Raw genomic sequence first — 23,802 nt, forward strand, 5'->3', positions numbered from 1 at the left:
TCTATATTTTAATACAGGGTGAAGTTTTGGTGGTGGAAAAAACTCTTCCTGAGCCCTTAGGCGTGTTATTACACCTAATTCAGTAATTAGGGAAACGGAGAATTTGGGGGAGGGTGGATGGGGGGGGAGAAGTATACCACGGTTGATTCTGGATCCCTTTGCTGATAGTCTATATGGGTGGCCTAGCCTGGGTTTCCACATTGACAGTCCTCGTAAAGAAATGCCAGAGACTAATTAAAGAATATTCCCAAAGAGCAACATAGCTCAGCAAGACAGAGCACCTTGTCCAGTAAGGTGAAAAGGCTTGGGTCCACTCTCACCCCTCAAGTCTGAGCAAAACACAAATTATTTTGGATTTAGCCTCCTTCAAACGTTCAAACCACGGCTCGGCAGCTTTATCCTGCCCTGGACAAGGGAAAGGCAGTTTGGGATTTTGGAAACTGAGCTGCTTTCCATTCACACCCAGACATTAATGCATCATTGTGGGATGAGCTTGGCCACTGGTCATTCACATTAAGGTTCAATCCCTCAGCTAACATCAAACCACAACAACTGAGTCATATGGGAAAATGAGCCAATAACACTTTCACTGTGTGATCAGAAAGGTCCTGTTTCCACCTGGTCTTGGGAGACAGACAGAATGGAGTTTTTCAGTCCTGTGGACACACCCTCTTCTTTTGAATGGTGTATTTAGCAGGCAATTTGTCCTGGTGTGAAACAGCATTTAATGGCACACTAAGGGCTTCTCTACACTAAACAGCTATTAGCGACAAGCGACACAGCCTTGTCACTAAAAGTCAGCATGTGTAAACGCTGTCGGTATTTTGCCGACAAAATACTTCCACCTCGTGAGCGGCACTCCTGCCGACAAAGCTGCATTCGCACTACCACTTGCATCGGCAAAACTTTTGTCTTTTGCGGGGGTAGGGGGGCTTTTTTAAGTACTCATGAAAGACAAAAGTTTTGTCGACAACATCGCAGTGTAGACAAGCCCTAAGAACTAAACCATGGCCGTTCTCCAGCAGATTGAGAAAGCAGGAAGCATAACAAGGATAGCATTCAACTGGAGGGGTGAGGTTTGTTTTTGTTGTAAGCCTTCAATGCACAACTAATGACACGTCCCAACTTCTGCACACTGCAAAATAGGTCAGCGTCTGAAGGTCTGATAAATGCCTATCGCAAACTTTTCTAAGCTGATTTTTGCATTAGGTATCTCATTTAATTCTGAAATTTCTTGTATTAGGAAAAGTTTTTTTTTTTTAAATACTAAAATATTCAAATATGCACACCTCCACATCAGTTAAAAACAAGTAACTGTCCAAAGTGTATCTGGACAGTTCTAAGTGAGCTCCACAGTGACGGATATGGGCAGTACCTATGCCAAGACAGCCTGGTGGTCAATTAAAATCCTGGATAATCAACATCAACTATCATAGATGGGGTCATCTTTGCCTCTTGCCTTACCCTGGTGACCTCCCGCACACCAGAACATACAGTAAAAAGTACCTTTTACACAGAGGTGCCATAACATAGGAAATCATCTACTATAAGTAATTTGTGGGACTGGTTAGCCTGTAAGCTGTTTTCTGATAAATCCTTCAGATACTGTTGCCTTCCAAGCAGCTTGAGATTCTGAATCAGAATCAGAACATGAACTGAACATAAAGCACATGCATACAGAGTGAAATAGTTTCCCATCAATGTGGTCATGTTTCTCCTTCATTAAATGTGTGCCACAGAGATTGGCTGTATACCACAGTTAATATAGTATATTACAAACAATCAGATCTAAATGTAAAGAAGCGTTGCTATGGACCTGTATCCACTAGCATAAGGGCATTTCATATAATATTCCAACCTTTGATCACTACTTGCTGCACACGTTGTGCAGATAATCTAAAAGAGAAGGTAATTTACAGTTACACATATTTGGAAACTCCTGTGGTCAGACCAAGAAGAGATCCAGAAGCAGAGCAATAAAGAAGAAAGATTTGAGATTCAAAATTCTTTTGCCCTTACACAGGTTTCTGAGAGGAACAGATGTGCTGAAACTTGAAGCAAAAGTACATGGCTACAATGGGTTAATACTTCTCCCCTTTAATAACAGTAACATAAGAACAGTCATAACATTTAGTCCCATATCCCGTCTACAGCTGTGACCAATACCAATGCTTCAAGAGAAGATGAAAAACCTCAAAGTAGAAAATTATGCAGCAACGTACCTGTGGAAACAGTCTTCTTCCAAACGCCACAGAGTTAGTGGTTGGCTTATGTTTTGAAGCATGGTTGATATTACTTATAAATTTTACCCTACTTAGTGTAATTGACAATATCATATAAACGCCTAATCCTTTTTTGAACCCTACTACGCTCTTTTGTCTTAATAGACAGCACGTTCCATACAGTAATTATATTTTATATAAAATGTTTCCTTCTACATCAGTTTTAGATTAGTTTTGTTGGCTTGTCTATGCAATTCTTTTTAACCTGTCTTCACTGCTTTTTAGTTCAGTAACGTAATGGTGCACATGGTTCAATGTTCTGTATTCTAACAATGCAGAAGAGGACCCTTCATCGTCTGCTTTTGGTACTGCAGCACCCTCTAGGAGTTTTCAGCAGGTCTCCCATAGTCTTTTTCTCTGCTAGGCTTGTGGTTATTATAACTGCTTTCTTCTTCTTGAAAGATGTAGTCATGGCCTCCCAGCAAGAATTACACAGACTTTTCGATAGTATTCAACTTTCAATCCATCTGTCCAGCTAGGAGACTATCAGGATTAATCTACCTTTGCAAGAGCGCCATCTTTATTTCAAGACTTGTCTATGGAGTTAGTCTGTCTTAAAAAACCAACAACCCATCCACTTATATTTAAAATATAGTAAAAGGCCAGGTAAAACTTGTTCCGTTGGAGGCAGGGACACAGACTGTCACCCCCAGGGTAGGACCCAAAGGAGACAGTGAGGGGGACAATCTTAGGCAGGCTGCCAGCTCTGAATTCACCATCAGTGAAAAATAAATAAATACTCAGAACCTGGCCTCTTCTTGGCCCCAATCCCACTCCCATTGGCATGCATGGGCATTTTGCTATTGACTTACGTGAGCAGGAGCAGACAATGGCGGGCAATGCAAGAGGCATGCACTCGCCTAAGGTTTTTTCCTTCTTGTTCTTTACTGATTGTAGGAGTTGAGATTCACCTTACAGTAAGTCTCCCAGCAGGTACTGCCCAGGATCTGGTACCTCAGGGAGTTTGCTTTGGTCATTGCTGGGGAGTCGCAGGGTGTGTGCCTGGGACTTTCAGTAAATGTATCTCTGTGATCGAGTGTATGTAAAAGGCACCAAGGCTCTGGTGATGGGAGCATTCCGTGCATGTTGTGACAACGAGAACTCTGAGCCCTCTCTGGAGCAGGCAGCACACACGCACTACCCGTCTCAATATGCACACACACGTTTGCTCATTCATCCAAATTCTGGGCCCATTCTGTTCAATGGGCGCTTCGTGACAGACTCCAAGATTTGGCACATTGTGGCGATCACAGAAAGCTACGTTTCTTTCCATCCTGTGGGCCAGCTCACTGGCTCCACTTGGCTCTTTGCACCATTCAAGCGCTACAAAGACAGTAGAAACCTCCCTCGAGACACCTGCCAGGGTCTGCCCTCAGATGAAGGGAGCCCCCAGCAGACACGTGGCCAGCATAGCTAGCTGCTGCCCCCACCTCCTCACAGGCCTACTGCAAGGCACATGTTGGGGCAGGGATAGTGGCCAGAACAGGATGTGCTCTGGCTATCTCCATCTGGTGTATAGCTAGGAAAGTTTACAGCAGCACCAATGTTGCTGAAAACCTGCACCCCAGAGAGAGAGAGAGAGAGAGAGAGAATCAGGGAGCTGTAACCAGCTCCCTATTAGCCCCGACTCTGCTTCTATCAGGTTTTTATTCTTATCTATTTTGAAAGAGAGAAACAGGGTAAAGGGAACTAGATTTATGGCTAAGGTTATGAATCGGGACACATGGCTTCATTTTTTCCACTGAACATATTTAGGTTTACTAGAAAGTACACTTTTAAAGTATATATTCATTTCACAATTCAGCTTTTTATTAAACCTACCTTTGGTGCAGTGAAGATTATTCCTGTAACTAGTTTATGCCTGTTTTTAAACAAAAATAAAAAATGGGCTTCTGCGTATTTCTATACATTTGGTTTGGTGCAGAGAAAGTGTAGTCTTTTAACAGTATTTGCTTTTAGGGGAAGTGGTCCTCTGGCAGAAACATATAACCTACAATCCTGAACCCTACATTTTTCAGATTTCTAGCTTTAGGCCCTAGCGCAGAAAACGAATCCCCGTCATTAACTACTGTAATTACATTTAGTTGTCCTTTAAAATGGTTCCATTATCACTTAACACATCAACAGATTATTTGCAGATAGAGAAGGATTCTGGAATTGCAATCCAATATTACCTGGAACTGAAGAATCGGGTGCAAGCACAGAAATTGGGGACAGAGGAAGTTTTAGGAGAGGATTTTTAAATATGAGGCACATGTGTTATCATTGGGGAAATTGAACAAATAAAGGGATTCTTTTGGCTATAAAAGTTTTCACTGATAAGCTACATTAAAAAAAACTATACAAAGTAGTTATTGCTAAGAAATATTAGAATCCGGCTGATATGTTAAGGACATTAGAAAGTTCTCTAATTACAATCGAAAAATCAAATTAAGAGGAACAAATCAAAATCCCATTACTGTACAATGGCTGCTTAAGCAGCAAGCTGAAAATCCGATTCATGCTAACACACCAAGTCGGTTCCTCTGCTACTTGGAAACTTTAACAGCGTAAATGCTTATGACTACTTTGTATGGGTTCTTAACCCAGAGATGATTAGTATCTTGGTTTTAGTGCACGTCATGCATTAGCCGTAATTAGCAATTTATCTTTTAGTGAGTATCTTAGATTTCATTTATCAAGAAACCTGTTCAAGAGAACTTGTCCAAATCAAAAGATACAGTATGTCTTAGTCCTTGCTATATACTCTCTTCTGTGCAATATATTGCAAGCATAAAGGTGAAAGCACCAATTAATTTCTTCTGCATGAGATGTTTTGGCCTTAATAAATCTTCTAATTAACATGTCTTCCTGATGTTATGGAGCAGGCACTGGGAAGACTAAAAAAGCTACAGAAAGAACAAGAGAGAGTCAATATTTAAGTTGCAGGTAAATTGCATCAAATGTAGAGAGCACAAAAGATCAAAGTAGCACAAAACCTACAGTTGCACATAGGCTGGTAACATGCAGCACTAGGCATGCACAAGGCACACCTGACTTGAACAGTGACGTATTTGCGGAAGATTTCATGTTGGAACTGGGATTTTTAAATCAACTGGGAATGCTGGAGAAATGTGACCATCATCACACTGAAAAAAAATCTCTAAAATAAAGATATTCCACAGAGACAGAAGGAAAGTGGAGCCCGTCTCCCTTGTACTCGTTTAACCATAATGGAGGACCTCTGGAGACTAGCTAGTTCAATGAAAAAACAATTTTCTAAGATTAAGTGCCAAGAGGCCAAACCTGTCTGTGCCTTAGAGACTCTATACACTTAACCACTACACAATCCTCCCTCTTAAATATCACAGAACTAGGAGGCAAGAAATCTGGGTTTTGCTGCAGAGCCAGATATAGGTTTGCTGAGTGACCCAGGGACCAGTTGTTTGATCTCTTGTTTTCTATCTTCCCCATCTGTAAACTGCAGATAATACTTACCTCATCTGGGTGTAGTGAGGCTTAACATTCACTAATGTTTATAAAAAAAGCTTTGAGATCTTTCGAAAATGGTACAGAAATGCAAATTATTATTATAAAGGTTACTTCTGTGGGAGAGAGAGAAGCCACCCTGAGAACTATTTTACCAGGTCACAAAGTGTTCACCGTTAATTATTACCAGTGCAGCTACTAAAGAACTATGTACACTCTTCCATCACCCTCTTTACACAGAGACTTTATAGGCCAAAGTTTCTTTAAATTCCAGTTTAGGATGTGATTAAGTCACATTTGCTGTTTGGGATTCTGTGGGAAGTGTATTCATCTAATAACTCCAACACTTAACAATTCCTAACTCTGTGATCCAGGCTGGGCTCCCAGGCCGGGTTGCAATAGTATCATCAAGGCCATCAAAGGTTGGTCAATGGTCATCTGCACACAGCACATGCCTTCCTTCTTTCACTCATATCTATTCAAATCCCCAAAGCACCAACTATTATGGAACACTTGTTATTTTTAAAGGTCAGGACAGCTTTGGCCAAGAACACAACTGGAGCAAGTGTGGCATGTTAAGGTCAAATTCTGCCTGAGGCTGGAATTAAGGTTGTTACTTATTAAGTGCAACTGTAATTTCTGAGTCCAGTAGCTTAGGCCAAACAGACCGAGACACTAATTCCTCAAGTTATACTTGATTTAAGAGTTAGCAGGGCCCCATGGAAGATGCATTCAGAAACGGACTCCAGTTAGATTTTTAATTAGCAAGTCTCTCCAAAATAATTTTGTGCATTTGTTTTCTAGGGTTGCTGAGTGAACTAAGGGCACGTTGTGCCCCTGCATAAATGTATGTAGCTTCCATTAACATTGAGAGGAAGTGTTCAGAAGAAGACTAGATCCCCCACCTTTTCATGGAGATCCTGTAGTGAGAGTCTGGCCAACTTTATATCAGAGAAACATCTGATAGATCTATTCTTAGAGAATTACACAGTGAAAGACTGCTTATAAACATCTTGAAAAGCATCATTTGCCTAACAGGAGAGAAACTTAAGTTAATACTTAAGAATTTTCCCCAAGATAGAAAAGCATCTTTTTGTACACCATATGATACATTTACTAGTTAGTTATTTTTATTTCATCAAGAGCCCAATTCAGGAGGGGAGGGAGCTCAGTGGTTTGAGCACTGGCCGGCTAAACCCAGGGTTGTGAGTTCAATCCTTGTGGCCATTTAAGAAACTGGGGTAAAAATCTGTCTGCGGATTGGTCCTGCTTTGAGCAGGGGTTGGACTAGATGAGGTCTCTTCCAACCCTGATATTCTATGATTCAAAGTCATAACAGAAAACAAATACTGTATTTGGGTCAGCTTGCAATAATTACTCTGTTATTTCATTAGGATGCTATTAGAGGACTGAAGTTTTAGAAAAGTACTGTCAAATAAATGACACCACAAAACTCAAAATAAATGTGAGATTTAATAAAAGAAATAAGTACAAAGTGAACAGAAAGAATTGAAAGTCAAAAAACAGTATGAATGACAACGTGAATGAATGCAACACTTTCTGAGAAGCATGTTAACTTTACAAAGGAGCAGTTCCACAAATGTCTCCATATTCTTGCCAAATTAAAAACAAAAAAACTCAGTACCCACTTCTGTGTAGAATCTGCTCCATGCACACATAAAAAGTTTATAAAATTTAGAGACATCCAAAATACATTTTAACTTAAAAAGCAGAAACAATACATGGTAATGGGTGTTTAAATGACAGAAAATGGATAACTTTTCCATTAATGCCAACATTTTAGAGATGTATGTTAAAAAAAATAACCAGGAAAAATATTCTAATTGGATTGCTCATTTCGAATATAATTTCTGAAACAATCTTTATTTTCTTCTAGCCTACAACACAAGAGGTAAATCTTCAGCTTGGAGTGAGATTAGTGTCACATTATATTGATAACTTGTTAAATAAAAAGCAAGTACATAACTAGCTTAATGCACCAAACATTTAAATTTGGTCTCAGGCAAAAATGAAAAATCAAGTACTAACAAAAGAAGAAGCATATATTGACTTCTGTTGGGGGAGAATATTATGGTCTATCAATTCAAGAGGTTAATAATGACCAAGGGAAGTTGAGGTCAGTATTTAACTAAAAGGACAAGGATGTTTACCACAACATGAAGTCAATGTATATGTAATAATAATAATTAATATATCGTTACATACATTCTGAATGTCTTCAGAAATATCTGGAAATCTCTCTTATGGCCACAGATATTAAGCTTTTATTTTTATCATTATTATTATTATTTTTAACTAACATACTAAGGAAACAATAGTTACAGCTCTAGGAATAAAAGTATTCTGATCGCTGATGAGCCAATCAGGAAGAAAATATTTGCATAGATGATCTTGTTGGCTGCAGCATGAGATCAGGAGAAAACTACTGACTGAAATCCAATCATAATGCATTCATTTGCATGTGTGATCTAATTAGTTAACTTTATTCCAACTCTCAGTACTGTTGGCCTTTGAGAAGGTAAAATAATATAAACCAGAAGCTATTGCTTTACTCATGTGATTAGTCCACTGATCTTTATGGAACTTCTCACATGAGTAAGAATACCATGATTTGCTACTAATTTGCCACATGACTATTTTCCGCCAATCATGTGCTAGGATTGTCGTGTATGTAACAATATGCTATATTCTTTGAGCATCTATTCTAAAACACATATTAACCCTCAACATTTGACAGTTATTCTTTACAATATATTTAGTTTAAAGAGGCACAGCCTTAAAATTAAATGGTCAGATCTCAGCAAGGTCCTGAATAAGTGTTAATACTCACTATTAACTCTCTTTCTTTTTAAAATGGCCTGTCTTTAAAAGTACCTGTATAATTTTCATGAGGTTCTTACTTACAAATATCAAGTAATACTGTGACATGATTTTCAATATATTCATATAAAAGGCCAACATCTGTAAGAAAATATTTCAACACCTGAGCATGTATTAAAAAAGCTGCTTTATCAGGATATGCAAGTTGAAGAACCTCAGTATACAATACAGCTAAATGCTACCTCTGAACAGACCTGCTAAAGGCTCAGCTTACAAGGCTATAACACCATTATTTAAAAGTCAAATGAGGAATTTGCCAGCATGTTTGTTTAAAGACTAAGAGATCTCTAAAAATGATTAGAAGAAATAAATGCTAAATAAAATGGACATGCTCACAATCAACACCTAATTCGCCAGTGTTTGCTGAACCAGTTAACCAAAACTCTAAAGGCACTAAGTGGGAGCTAGTATCAAATATTTGTCGTCTTTTAGACCAGTATCTGATGAAATTTTTGAGTCTACCTATTTTTAGCGAAGACAACCATGTCTAAATGAAAAAGGTACAATCTACCTAACACACCCATATTCACCAATTGCCTTGCCTACATCATGCAAAGGGTGGGGCCCCTGGCCACTGCCTGAAATAGTATTGTTCCCTATACAGCCCTGTGGGCTAAACAATGGTTTCCAACTATCAAAACAGTGTTAAAGAAAAAAAATTGTGAGAGGAGGGGACTAATTGGGCTTGGGGGTATGTAGCCCTGCTTAGGATCAGGCTACTTGTATTCATTACACATCTGTTTATGGGTACATTTTTTTACACTGGAAACAATTTAAAAGTTCAAGATGAATGATCAAACATCTTGACAGCAAAACACACTGGGGTTAAGTTACAAGTGGAGTTACAAAAATTCCATCGTTCCACATAATATAACAAACCCTAAGGAAAGGAAAATCTTCCTATTTAAATGTTCCATGTTAGCAGTAAAGAAAAATCAAAACGTTGTCGTAGGACTTGTGTTGCCACTCTCTTTATATTATGCACGGCACAAAGTGTTTAGAGAAATTAGGGTGTTTTTTTCTAAATGACCTGAGAGTAGGTTACTCAGCCTAGAGCACTCAGGCCCTGTTAGGAAATTCAAAGTGTTTTTTTCAATTCTAAACTTATTCAAGTTGTGACTTTTCTTAGAAAAATAAAAGTGTGTTCTTCACACTACTTATAACAACTGTAGAAAAAAAATCAAATCAGGAGTCCCATTAAGCATTAAAAATTAATGTAATCTGTAAAGTAACTATCAATTAGTAACATTAATTCTGATAAAACAATTATGGTCACTTTACAAGTGGATGTTTGCCCATCAGGTCTGAAACAAAACAAGCCTGCTCATTTTCAGGATTAGTTGACTTTGTGTCAGAAAATTTACACAGTATGACCTTTACTTCCTTAAAAAACTATTCATAAGTCCTGTACAGATAACAATAAATTGTTACACTGTAAACACTGAAGAGGCTCATTTTCTCTTTCACTTTGGTCCACTCACACAATGTTATGACAGAAGTAACACAAGGTAGGAAACTCAAGCAACTTAACACATGAAAGTACAAAGTCCACTCTTGGCCTGTGTGCGATTAACTGAAAGAAACAAAAACAAACAAAAACAGCATGGATTAATGTTATGGAAATTAAACAAAAGTGAAGACATATACAATGAAGAAGAGAGACCACAGACCTGGCATTTCAGGACTCGCTAACTGCGTCCTAAACTAAAGGTGGTGTGAAAGCATAATCTGGTTAACAATTGCATTTGTGAAGGCCAACCTCCCCGTTGAAACATTTTATCTGGTTATCTGCAATCCTTAATCCCCGATTCCTGATTTTACTAATCAAAGCTATGAAAAAAAATTAACTCTATCAAAATTTAAAACCAAATGTCAGATTTAATGAGCCATCTTACAAGAACTTCAATGAAACAGAATTGGTAAAGCATTTCTGCCAAAGATTCCTACTCTGTCTCCCCCATTCCTTCTCCCTGGGCTTACTTATCTCCCACTCCCAGAGGCCCACAGAATATCTATCTGTTCAAGAACGGGCGGATGGTCCTCTGTTCAGATGCCACTCCTATATCCACCAAATGGGCTGAGGAAGCATCCTTCAGGGCTACCGTTGTGGCATTCTCGGGTCCTGATTTCCCAATGCCTGCACCTTGGGTAGTCGGTGAGTGTAAAACACTACCATTATGAGTTGGTGGCATTTCACTCTCTCTTTTCACTGGTGTAAATGACTGCACAAGTGCAGCATAACAGAACTGGACCGTCAGCCTTTGCCAGTTAAGAGAGCAGGAATCCAGACTCCGCAAATCCAACCCAGGTCTCTTATGTGATAGTGCTCTGTACTAACTACAGAGTCAGCTTTATAGAGTGTCAGCCTGACTGAAGTGTTCCACACACAACCCAACAGCACAATCAGGAAGAGGCATCAAAACATGTTTTCAGTAGTATCCACCAGAGGTCACTGTTTGCACAGGTAAAAGCTATCAGGATTCCAGCACTTTGCTAGTTGAGCTTTTGGTGAAACAGCCCAAATTAAAGACACTGGATAATCAGGCATTTAAACACACAGCTTCCATTAATTTCAGTGGGCCTTGTGTGGCTAAATCTCCTAGTCCTCTTGGGAAAAGTTTGCTTAGTTTACTACTAAGCATATTATAACTTGGGCTGGGCAGGACACTGTTTTTTCCATTCCAGGAGATCCTGAAAATTTTTCCCATCCCAAATCAGGATGGAAAAAAAAAATCAATCACAAATTTTAATGAACTGACAAATAAAAAAAATTGTTTTTGTTTGGGTCAATCAAAACATTTCATTTCAACTTTTTTTCTTTTTAAAAAAAAACCTGTTTAGCATAAATTAAGTTAAATTTTGAAAGGAAAAGTCATTTTGACCCAAAAAACTTTTCATTTAAATAACGTCAAAAGGGGATGTTTCAACGGTTTCAAAATGTTTTTCCCAACATTTCCTTAAGTCAGGAAACTCATCAAACCGACCCTTTCTTTCAAGCAGCTTTGGTTTTGACAAATCAGCATTTTTTGGTGAAAAAATGTTTTGTCAAAAAATTGCTGACCAGCTGTAATTATAACATTCCCTATAAGGGCAGAGCTGGGTGGGTTGGGTTGAGACATAAGACTACATTAATGCTCTCCCATACTCCCTCCTGTCTCCACACGGATATGCAATAATGGTATTTAAAAAAGGATGGAAATACCATTCCAGACAAAATATTAAAAAAGTCAGAGCATTGGCAGGCAATGGGGAATGGAACCTTTTCCAGCTCGAGATTCTTACGTTCCGTATCACGCAATCCTGCTTGAGCAGAAAACATTTTGCTATTCTGTACAAACGGCATTCTGGAACTTGCCCCCATATTTATTGTCTCACAATGACTTCTGCAGCAGGTGTAAAGTAAAAAGAGGTGATATTTCTCAAAATGCCAAACTGAACCCAGAATCTGAGACTCAAGATAGAATCTTTCTGGTTATTCAGTCACGGTTAGTACTAAAGACCCCACAACTGGAACTTATTTAACAAACCTCTCGATGCACAAACCACAAAAGAATCCAGCTCAGTCTCCCGCCAGTGCATTCAGAAGTACTTACGTCAGCCCGAATAAATAGTCTGTAATTTTTTCAGTTAGATTCTTACTCTGTTAATCTGTCGTCATTTTTACATTTTCTGACTGTAACCACCTTGTAATGACAGTGGCAAAACTCAGACTATTCAGTCATGGGTTAGTGACGACGGTGTTTCAAATCACATCTCAGATCGACTGTTAAATAATGATTTGATATCTATTTCTAAATGGAGAGCTAGATAATGCATCATGGCTGAGATGCGAACCGTCTGGCTTCTGCCTGCCCAGAGTATGGCCACCAATACTACTGCTGATGAGGAACGCAATTCGCACACATCCCATATTCAAATAAATTAAGTCATAAAGTATATGTAAATTAGCATGTTTGTGTTTTTTTAATGAAATATTAAACACTGCAAAATTATGAGAGAGAGAAGCTGAGGCAGCAAGTGCCAAGTCACCCAGGGATTTAAATGTTCATTTTAAATTCACCCATGAATTTGGGTGCTTGTTAAACAGTAGGCAGGCCTGCAAACTCCCCCTCACATTTTAATGTACCTCCCTCTTTATCTGCAGCATCCTCTTCAATTGCATTGACTCACACAATCAGGACAAGATGCAACTCAACCTGTTATTCCTGTCTCAATACAGCTCTTGAGCAGAGGTGGTCAACAAGGCCACACTGTGTACTGCTAACGATGATTAATTATAACTCCCAGGTACTGAAGACTATGTCGTCAAATCAACACACTAAGCTGTGACGGCCTGAACTACATTTAGTAGCATCCTCCAGTCACAAGATGTACAGAACATTATGCAACACTCAGAGCCGCAACAAAGGCCATGGACTATACTCACTATATCCACGGGCAGAGTATCAAGTCATTCTGGTCTTAAAGATTCTTTATACTGTAAGGGCAGGGCCAGATTCTGATCGCTCTTACGTTAGTTTCAGTTTACACATGTGTAACTGAGGACAGAATTAGGCCCATTGTCTTTTGTCTAAAAAGCCCCATGACATTATTCAAATCATTTTCATGCAAAATCATTGCTGACATTTGAAGGCTTGAAATAAATTTAGCCCAAAGATCTCAGAGGGCCTTAATTTGCACTACATTTGAATGGATGATCCTTTCATTGGAATATAATATTTTATAATCAGCGCTTGGACTCTAGCTGCAGGTAGCATGTGCACAAAGCATGCAGGACAGAACCAGAATTGGTTTTTACTGCACCAGGAAAATGTTAATCCAAAGTAAACACATTAAATAATAGAAACAGTGTTCCCTGGGAGGAAACAAACTGCCAACTGAAGTGTTAGTGTACACTGTACTGAAGTTAGCATCACAGAGATAATATATTGGTTTGTAGTACAATATTTCATAGGCAATCTCAAACCTGAAAGCCCTGTTGTCAAGAGTAAACTTGAATTATGATTGCTACACCTGATCTTTTTCTTTCCATCGTCGAAATTATTAGTTACTGTTACCACCAGCTTGCTCTGGATCTTATGGAACAGAAAGAGACTATTTAAGTTCCTCTGTGCAGGAGAAAACAACGTAAGATGTTAGAGCAGCGGAGAAGTATAGCAGATGTAGGGTGACTCCTTTTCCATTTTGTTCCCAATCCTGCACTCACTGAAGACGGACTTCAATGGGAGCAGGAGCAGACCATTTGTTTCACTGTTTTCTATTTTCCCCTGTCACTCGCATAGGGCTATATTCTGAAAACCATTATTCTCACTGATGAGCACCCTTACTCCAGAAGCATTACCGCTGAACTCAGTGGGAATGCCTAAGAGGCCAGTCACAGAGATACCAGAGTCTGTCCCATAGGGTAGAAGAAAAATCTTCCTCATATCTAAAGGTCAGTGATTCTAAATAGGCAGGAACAAGACCCAAGGGACCATGATGAATTCCTACCTTCCCTTCATTTTTAGGTGCCTTTTTCTTTTTTAAACTCTTTACTGTCCAGCAAAACCAACAGCCCTTCAGCATCCTACAGACACAGTCCCAAACCCTGCAGCTCACAATAATGTTATTGCACTGCCTGAGGCCAGGCCTGAAGGACACTGCACTATTTGGTTGTTCTGGAATCCTCCTCTTCCCTCTCCTGGGAAAGAGAGACAACTCGTTTTCCTAGGCTAAACAGGCTAAGCCAGTCCTTGAACCGGCCATCGAGGAGGTGGGCATAAATGTCACCTGACTCTCTCATTCATAAAAAGAACGAGGAGTACTTGTGGCACCTTAGAGACTAACAAATTTATTTGAGCGTAAGCTTTCATGGGCTACAGCCCACTTCATCGGATGCATGCAGTGGAAAATACAGTAGGAAGATATATATATATATATATATAGACACACACACACACAGAACATGAAACAATGGGTGTTACCATACACACTCTAACGAGAGTGACCAGTTAAGGTGAGCTATTACCAGCAGGAGAGAAAAAAAACTTTTTGTAGTGGTAATCAAAATGGTCCATTTGCAGCAGTTAACAATAAGTTGTGAGGAACGGGGAGGGAGGGGGAAATAAACACGGGGAAATAGTTTTACTTTGTGTAATGACCCATCCACTCCCAGTCTTTATTCAAGCCTAATTTAATGGTGTCCATTTTGCAAATTAATTCCGATTCAGCAGTCTCTCATTGGAGTCTGTTTTTGAAGTTTTTTTATTGTAATATTGCGACTTTTAGGCCTGAAATCGAATGACCAGGGAGATTGAAGTGTTCTCCAACTGGTTTTTGAATGTTATAATTCTTGAAGTCTGATTTGTGTCTATTTATTCTTTTACATAGAGACGTATGTCTTATGCTCAAATAAATTTGTTAGTCTCTAAGGTGCCACAAGTACTCCTGTTCTTTTTGTGGATACACACTAACACGGCTGCTGCTCTGAAACCTCTCATTCTTAACAGGCCTGAAAAGGGACAGGTCCATTTCCTCTCCACTCACCCAGGCTTCTATAGGGGGCAGATATAACCGGACCCTTTCAGGACGATCGGAAGGATGCTGGTTTAAGATTTAAAATCCCCTTTAATTTACTAGCTTTACAGCTTCCTTCGTGTGGTGTTTTATTGTGTTTGTTTCTGTCTCAAACGACCACGCTGTTGAAAGAATAAAATGTTTTGAATGGCTGGAAAAGGTTAAAATTAAACTGCTTACTTTTTCTTGTCTTTATCCTTCTTCAGTGGCTGCTGCGAAGTAGCTTGCAAGGACTGATACTGCAGGGTTTCAACTGCTAGTTTCCGCCTGTTGAAGGCATTCATCTCCTCCTCCAGCTCCCTCCTCTTCTCCTCCACCTTCCTCTTCTCTTCCTGATGTATCCTCTTTAAATGCTCAAACTTTTCGTGTAGCTGGTAGAAGACAGACTCCATGAGCAATGCCTCCCCGACCGTCTGCTGGGCTACTGCCCCAGGCCCCACTTCTCCCCAAGGAGCAGCAATCACAGGCTCTTGCTGCTGTGCAGAGTCCCACTGAGGTCACAGAGCTTCACCGCAGGACTGAGGGGCTGAAATTGCTGCTCTCTCTGCAAGACAGGAGCCTAAACTACCTGCTCTTTGCATATTACTAGCCTTTGTATGTAAAGTGCAAGTCATGACAAACTCAACATTGTCTGTCTCAATCTCTCTCTCTAGCTCAGGGGTAGGCAACCTATGGCCCGGGTGCCGAAGGCGGCACGTGAGCTGATTTTCAGTGGCACTCACACTGCCTGGGTCCTGGCCACCGGTCCGGGGGGCTCTGCATTTTAATTTAATTTTAAATGAAACTTCTTAAACATTTTAAAAGCCTTATTTACTTTACATACAACAATAGTTTAGTTATATATTATAGACTTCTAGAAAGAGACCTTCTACAAAGTTTAACATGTACGACTGGCACACAAAACCTTAAATCAGAGCGAATAAATGAAGACTCGGCACAGCACTGCTGAAAGGTTGCTGACCCCTGCTCTAGCTGCTCATTCTAATGTAGAACAACAAGAGGGGAAGGAGGTCTTAGGGCCAGGGCACTGGATTAGGACTCAAAAGATCATGATTCAGCTCCCAGCTTTATCACAGGCTTCCTCTGGGATCTCAGTCATGATAGTACGTGCCTGATTTTCACAGCCCCCGTTGGTACCACCCGGAGTTGTGGGTGCCCAGCTCCTCTGAGAAGCCTTAATTTTCAGAAGCATCAAAGTGGCTTAGAAGCCTATGACCTCACTGAGACTTACGCAATTATTCCCATTGTACAGAACGGGGAGGAGGGAGGCACAGAGAATAACATTTCCAGAAGAATCTGAGCCCCCGCTGACATTCAATGGGACTTACGCTTTTAAGTCACTTAGGGTATGTCTACACAGCATTTTGGAGTGAGCCCCCGCAGCCTGGGTCAACAGGCTCCTGCTAGCCGCGCTTGCACTAGAGTTCTAAAAATAGTTGTCTAGACAGCACTGTGCAGCTGCAGCTTGAGCTGGAGCTTGGGCAATGATACTACTCCAGCAGTTCTCCAAGATTTCTATTGGTGACCCCTTTCACACAGCAAGCCTCTGAGTGCGACCCCCCTTATAAATCAAAACCACATTTGTCGCTATTGAACACTATTATAAACACTGGAGGTGAAGCGGGGTTTGCGGGCAGAGGCTGAAAGCTCAGGACCCTCAAATAATAACTTCGTGACTCCCTGAGCGACCCCCAGTTTGAGACTCTCTGGCCTACTCCCTAAGTTTCAGAGCCTGAGCATCCACTCACTCCTGCTTGCTCCAAAATGCTGTGTGGACATAACCTTAGGTAGTTTTCAAAATGTCATCCTCTGTGCCTCCCTCTCTGATCTGTACAGGGAGAATAATTCCCTACCATGCCAGGCTACTGCAGGGATAAATTCATTAATGTTTGTGAGGTGTCCAAATCCCACAGTGATGGGGTCCACGTGAGCATCTAGCTAGATACCACTGCGTATATTTGAGACCCAGACCCACCCTCGGGTGCTAGGATATGCTACTTGGGGGACTGTTACGTTACTCTGCTCACTGTGTTCAGCTCACAGCTTTCACGTGCTCACACTTCATCCACATCTGGACCTCAGAGCTGAACGTGTGGCTTGGGCTCATCTCGCAGGTCTCTGATATACCCACCTCTCTTTCCTTCTCTTTCAGTTCTGATTCAGTCTCCTTGACTTTATTCACAAACATTTGCCTCATTTCTTCCTCTTTCTTCTGCAGTTCACCAAGGAACTCTTTTCTTTTGGTCTCATAGGTTTCTTGAAGGCTGGATAAAAAGCAAACGAGACACTATGGTATTATTCAGTAGTGACTAGCAAGGCTATGCCCATCTAAATTGCTTGAAGGCAGAGGGGACAGAGAAGAGAAAAATATCTCCATCAGCAGAGAGGTTCAAAATCTATGTTAGCAGGTCTCAGTCTAGTGGCCTGATGTTGCAAGCTCTCTGCCCAAGGGGATTCCAGCTGATGGAAGGTTTGCAGGATCACTACTGGAAATGGATTGGGAAGATAAGGGTCACTCACCTGAATGGCTGGCTGTCAGGATCTGTGTCCTTGAACCCCATCTCCTCCAGCTTGCACCGTCTGTACAGCTCATAGTGGCGGGTGTGAGTCTGTTCCCGAAGATCTTCCATGTTGACTCGAATCAGCATTTCTCGCAGTTTCACAAAGTCACAATGGCTTTCATTCTCGACTGATTAAACAGAAGGGAAGAAATTCAGCAAACACCGGGTGAGGGGGATTGAGGGGCGGGGGAGGATTGCAAGGATACGGGCAGGACAGATTAACCTCAGCGAGATCCTCTCTCAGGGAATGTGTACCTCTGGTGCAATGAGTGAAGCTTTCCAACAGGAGAGCATTGCAGAAGCAGGGCCTTCCCGTTTCAGAAGCATCTGCCTAGGCAGGAGACTGCTCTTTACCAGGGTTCAAGGTTCTAGGGCTAGGACAGCATTTCCAAGAGCAAGGGTCATGAGCACAAAAGGAACTAATGGCAGACCTAGGAGAGGAGCTATGGGACTTGGTGCCTTCCATACACAGCTGGCCATGGCCATGGGTGTCATAAATCATACGCGTTCTGAGAGGGGCTCCGAAAGGAGGAGCAGCACTCGAGGGAGGGCACTTGTACTGCACTAAACATCCCAGCACAGCACAGAGTGAACGCCTCCGAAGCACCTGAACAAGCTAGGGAGGGTTACAGTCCCCCACCTAGACATTCAGCACAGAGCCACCATTGCTGGGAGGGTCACTGGAAGAGAGAGAGAAGCAGAAAGACCCTCAGGAGCAGCTGAAGTTCCCACCCTGCTCTGAGAAGTGTTCCCACACACTGTATAAAGCCAACCCTCCTTCCAAGGCTTGAGTTGCATTGGTTACAACGGCTCATCATAAACTTCAGTCTAAGCTTTCACCCTAAAATTGGCTGCTCCTAGGGTTTTCCCTGCTGGAACCTCTCTGATCCAGAGCTTAGCTCTCTCTGTTCAGAACCTGCTCCAGCCTGGCTAGCAAAGGGAATGCACCTGCCGGTATGACCCAACCGTAACCACACTGCACCTTCAGGCACCTGATAACTTGATTCAACAAAGGAGCCATGAATGGTGATACAGAGTCCTTGGGTCTCTTGCCCTGGCACCCACACACGGACATGGTGGTAGAAGGAAGACGTGCAGGAGAGAGTGTGAGCACACACACACGCCGAGAGGCTTCACAGCTCTGAAATGTGCCATGCTGTTGACTTCCTTACCTTGCACCACCCCCCATGGGTATTGCCGAGCTCTCACCAGCTTGTTTCCAACTTTCACCTCCTCTGTGCTGCCAACAACGGCAAAGGGCAGATGAGCCTGAAACAGAATCAGCCCAGGGATTCAGTGCACACGCTAGAATCTCTCACAGGCATCAGTCTTACAAAGCGACCATGAGCTGCTTCTAGCCAGGCACAAAATCTGCTTCAAAATCATTTATCTCAAGCACAGAATCTTCGTTACTCAGCGTGAAAATCTCCACTCTGAAACGGTATAGGGCACCCTGCGTGCCCAACACCTGCTTGCCATGGAGCGGTGCAGTGCGGCTTGGAGCCAGAGCATGGCACAGCAGGTTCAGGTACCGGCTTTGGCACTGAGTCAGTTAGAGAGAGATTTTGTTAATGCCCTGGACAGTTACTTCCAAACTACAGCTGTTCCCAACACATAAAGCATCACTGGATTCCATGGCCCGCAAGTAGAGGCCCCTCCCTGCCAGATTGTTCTTATTGCTGTAGCATCCCCAGTGTGCTAAGCCCTTTCCGCACACAGAGGGTGGGACGATGCCTTCTTTGAAGAACATACACACAAAGACATTTGTTAGTGGTGATTTGCACAGCAGCTCACATGAAGGTACAGGATGGGGCGTTTGCAGGACACATCACATGCTGGTTTAGTTATTAGAGACACAGTTATTAGAGACATGGTGTCCAAGAGTGAGGGCGGGGGGAGAATCACAACACGTTTAGGGAACGTGGCATCAAGATGACGTCGTCAGCTTTGTAAGTGCAGTAAAGGAGGGCATTGGTTGAGAACACAGTGTTCGTTGGACACAGCCCTTACATAGAGAGCTACAGGCACTGTCAGTCGCTCTGTCCCATCCCAAGGCAAATATCAATTAGAGAACGTGTGTTACATTCTCACTACTCTCCTCACATCACTGCTTCTCTCCTCTGTCACGGCACTAATGCTGGAGGTTGGAAAGTCACGCTGCAATAAGTGTTATGGCAATTACCAGTACAGAATGACCACCCAGCCACACACTAAGCACCAGACAGCTGATCTTCCCCAAACACCAGCACATGCAGAGTTTTACTGTTATAGATACAAGACTGGTCCGATTACCTGCTGGTCAGCCGGCAAAGCTCTCAATAGTCAATGGGAGCTTTGCTGGAACAAGGAGCACAGAAAACACTAGGAGGTAGGTATTATAGTGGTAACCAGATGCGGGTAGGTATTATGCTCCCTGTTACAGCCAGTATCCAGAGTTCACCACACTGTTAAACGTACTGCAATCTTGTTCTGCTTCCCAGGGATTTCAATGGGGAGAGGTTAACAGAGGTCCTTAATTAATAGGAGGAAGTAGACTCAAAAGTAGAACCCATGGGGAAATGTTCCCTCTTCCTCTCACCATGAACAATTTTAACAAAAGCAAAAGAATTTTCATTTTCAACTTTTTTCTGCATTTTTCAGTTTTTTTATCCCCCCCCCCCAAAAAAAAAACCAGCAACCAAAACCAGCCAATGGGGCAAACATTTTTTGTTTATATTGCAAAATTTTGCCCAAATTTTTCAGTTTTTGGTTGCCAGAACACACCCCCACCCCATTTCCATATTTGTGGGGTGGGGGTTTTGGTGAGAGACAAAAACATTTAATCAAAAATGGAAATTTACTGTGGAAAAAAACAATTTTAGTTTAAAAACCCCCAAACACCCTACTTCAGATGAAAAATGTCAACCAACTCTACTCAAAAGCACAATTCAGATTCCAGATAGCCCAGTTCATGGAAATAAGCAAGACTCACACTCACTTAAACCAGGGCTGAATTTGGCCTTAAAAAAACCCAACAACACAGCAGAGTACAATCATCCCTATTTTTATTTTAAGTTGGGCTCAATCTATTTGGCTTCCTTGGCTTAGGAGACTCTAAACTAGAGCTGGTTGAAATTCTTCATTCAAAGCTTCCCCTCCCCGCCATGAAAAATGACCTTTTTTAAAAAAAAAAAAGACGAACAATTTTGGCGCAAAGTTTCCTGTTTCAAAATCTATTAAGTCTTCAACAAAAAATTAAAACTCAAAAATGTTTCAGTTTTTCTCCTCTCCCTCCAACTCTTCTCCATTTTCTCCTTTTTTCATTTTGCTTCTGGAAAAGGATGGGGAAAAACCCCAAACTTCAAAAGCTGAACACTTTTCTGTTTTCTCATCCCTAAAGTCAGAAAATTTCTAATTTTTTCTAAACATTTAAAAAACAAAAAAAAATTGCAAAAAACATATTACGACTTGCTGCAAACCCAGCCTTGAAATATCAGCATGCAATCTATTTTAGAGCAGAACATGGCCTCTCATAAGAACTGTATGAGATAAGTAACAGTCACACTTTAATTAAATTCCTGTACAGTGAGGTTGAAAGGCACAAACAAAATAATGTCTCTTCCTCTCTTTAGCAATAGCCCTAGGCCTCTGTCAGATCCACTGCTCATCTTTAAAACACATCTAGTAACCACACAACCCCCTTGAGGACCCACTTTAAAATGCGTCATTGTCCAGCAGTTTCCTTTGTTACAATATTCAGAGGAAAGGCAATAAGCAGCATTACTCACATTCATTACGGAGTTGATCTCTGCGACAGCTTCGTCATCCGTGGGGAACTGATAGATCTGCACTCCGTTACTGACCAGCTCACTCATTATCTTTATCTTAAACTTGTGCAGCTCGCTCTTGGAAATGGTGTCTGCTTTGGCGATGATGGGGATAATATTCACCTACAACGGAAGTAGGGGAGAAACCAGGGGAACCATTATAGGGCAGATCTGGGAGCAGCAGCCAATCATTGTCCCTGGCTGAGCAGCACTGATGGGTTTAGAGCCGCTATGGCACGGACCCTCTTAGAATAGCTGCGCCACCTGGATGGCCCCTTTAAATCTCTTAATATCCCACACATGTTACACTTCGCATGTAATAAGACAGGTAGCAGCACTAGTACAGCTAAGCACTGGATGGTGTAGGATGCCACCATATAACTACGTTTTCTGCAACAGTAACTCCTGGAGAAGCTAAAGGATAAATGCCCTGTGATTAATGTGGACGAGTAGATCAAACTTTCTGTAACACACAAAAAAATCAGCCAAGATGTTATCTTCAGAGATTCTTTTCCTGGTTTTAGCCTCAGCCCAGCGAGCACTGGGACAAGACTTCGGTAGTTCGCTAGTTCCTGTAGGTGCAGCCATGATCAATAAAGCTCATACTTTTGTGCTTCACTATTGTCTTGTTTAGGCCATTTCATCCCTGAAATGTTACAGATAGTGTGAAATGAGACAGCGTGATTCAGTGGGGGAAGAGCAGAGACTTGCTGTCAGAATCTTTGCAGCAATTTATTTTAACGCTTGTTAAAACTCCCCTTGAGTGCCACACTATGTGTGTGTCCTGCAGATTAAGTGAGTGACTGGGAAATGACACCCAGCTGTGAAGTGCCCGTGTTCTTACTCTTGGCATTACTTAACAGTGTTTTCACATCAGCAGCTCAGACCCAAAACAAACACTGTACAGTTATCTCCCTCCAGGTTCTGCAAAGCCATTTCCCACAGCTACGCTAACCTCCACAGGGAGAGAAAGTCATTCACATTCACTGCGTAGTCCAGTCTAGTAAAATCTAGGGCCGTTTTGACATTTCTCAGGCAGGAAGCCATTTCACTATCATCTAACACTGTGCAGAGCTGGGAAGCCTGGTACGCAAGGCAGTGTTGGGAGTTAGGATGGAAAGTCCTCTCTTGTCCTCCCTCTGGAGGGTTGGTGAAGGAGAAAGCACGACGGGGGAGGAAGGAGAGTCTTGGGGGAAGTGAGGAAATAGGCTTTGCTTTCTCTCTGGGGGACCTGGCACAAGGAAAGGCAGCAAGTTGTGAATGATTTGTGATGTCTGGGGCTTTCATAGGCCACCCTTGGAGGTGCTGTGTGTCTGATGCTAGACCACATGGAGTCTGAAGGCAGCTGGAGTCGTGGGGGTAGGGAAAAATCAGTTTACAGATCTGTCTGGGTCCTCTGGGATACAGGAGGTGGCAGCTGATGGTGGTGAATGGCAAGTGCTTCCTGGGGAACAGGACCCTTTTCAGCAAGTGCTTTTAAATAATTTCCCTCTGCCCAGAAAAGTTACAAACGACCACTGAAAAATTCTGTACTGGTTCCATACTCCAAACAGGGAAACACCAGACTCCAGACAAATTAAGGGAAAGTCTGATCTGTCACCTAATGTTTTTCTACTTCCCATATTTTTGACCTGCAGAGGTTGGAATTCAAAACTGTGGCTTGGTCTATCTATTGACACCCATTAAAATAAACAAAGCTGCTCTCCCAGCTCTGAATCTCTTTGTAACTCGCTAGGTGGCTTTCCCCAGCTTTCATGCCATCCCCGGCTTAGCTCTCTGGTAGAAGGGAGACCACTTATTGGATAAAAAAAGTGACCCAATTCGCTAGCTGCCCCATCATGATATTTTCCCATATTAGGCTTTTGTGAGTGACATTTCTACTCATCAAAGTAAACAAACAAACAGCTGGACTTTGGCAAATTCTTCTGCCCAGCTCCTATGACATACCTCAGTCCTGTCCTATGAGATCTTTGCAACTCAGTCCCAAGCTTCTCCTGACTAGAACCAGAGGTTAGGCAGGACAGTCCAGTGGTTAGGCTGATGAACCTGATTCTCCCAAGCCCCAGGTTAATTCTCTGCTCTACTACAGATTTCCTGCATGACCCCAGGAAAGTCACTTAGGGCTTGTCTACACTAAGGCCAGGTCAACACTAAATACTTAGGTTGATCCAGCTACGTCACTCAAGAATATGACGTAGTTAAGCCAAACTAAACCCCAGTGCAGACAGC

The 23,802-nt window shown here is 41.8% G+C and overlaps 1 protein-coding gene across 1 annotated transcript in view; it reads right to left on the minus strand.

Annotated features, from left to right (window-relative positions):
- Positions 1 to 7,204: 7,204 nt before the first annotated feature.
- The window catches only part of SEPTIN8 (septin 8), a 62,625-nt gene continuing 46,027 nt past the window's right edge, over positions 7,205 to 23,802 (minus strand). The window contains exons 5-10 of the mRNA XM_039485850.1: positions 21,535 to 21,696; positions 18,940 to 19,036; positions 17,727 to 17,895; positions 17,338 to 17,470; positions 15,387 to 15,577; positions 7,205 to 10,224 (exon numbers count right to left, since the gene is read on the minus strand). Coding sequence (XP_039341784.1) covers positions 10,221 to 10,224; positions 15,387 to 15,577; positions 17,338 to 17,470; positions 17,727 to 17,895; positions 18,940 to 19,036; positions 21,535 to 21,696 — 756 coding nt within the window. The 3' untranslated portion in view covers positions 7,205 to 10,220. The remainder of the gene's footprint in view (positions 10,225 to 15,386; positions 15,578 to 17,337; positions 17,471 to 17,726; positions 17,896 to 18,939; positions 19,037 to 21,534; positions 21,697 to 23,802) is intronic.

The sequence above is a fragment of the Mauremys reevesii genome, linkage group 8, assembly GCF_016161935.1.
Source record: "Mauremys reevesii isolate NIE-2019 linkage group 8, ASM1616193v1, whole genome shotgun sequence".
NCBI classification, from domain to species: domain Eukaryota; kingdom Metazoa; phylum Chordata; order Testudines; family Geoemydidae; genus Mauremys; species Mauremys reevesii.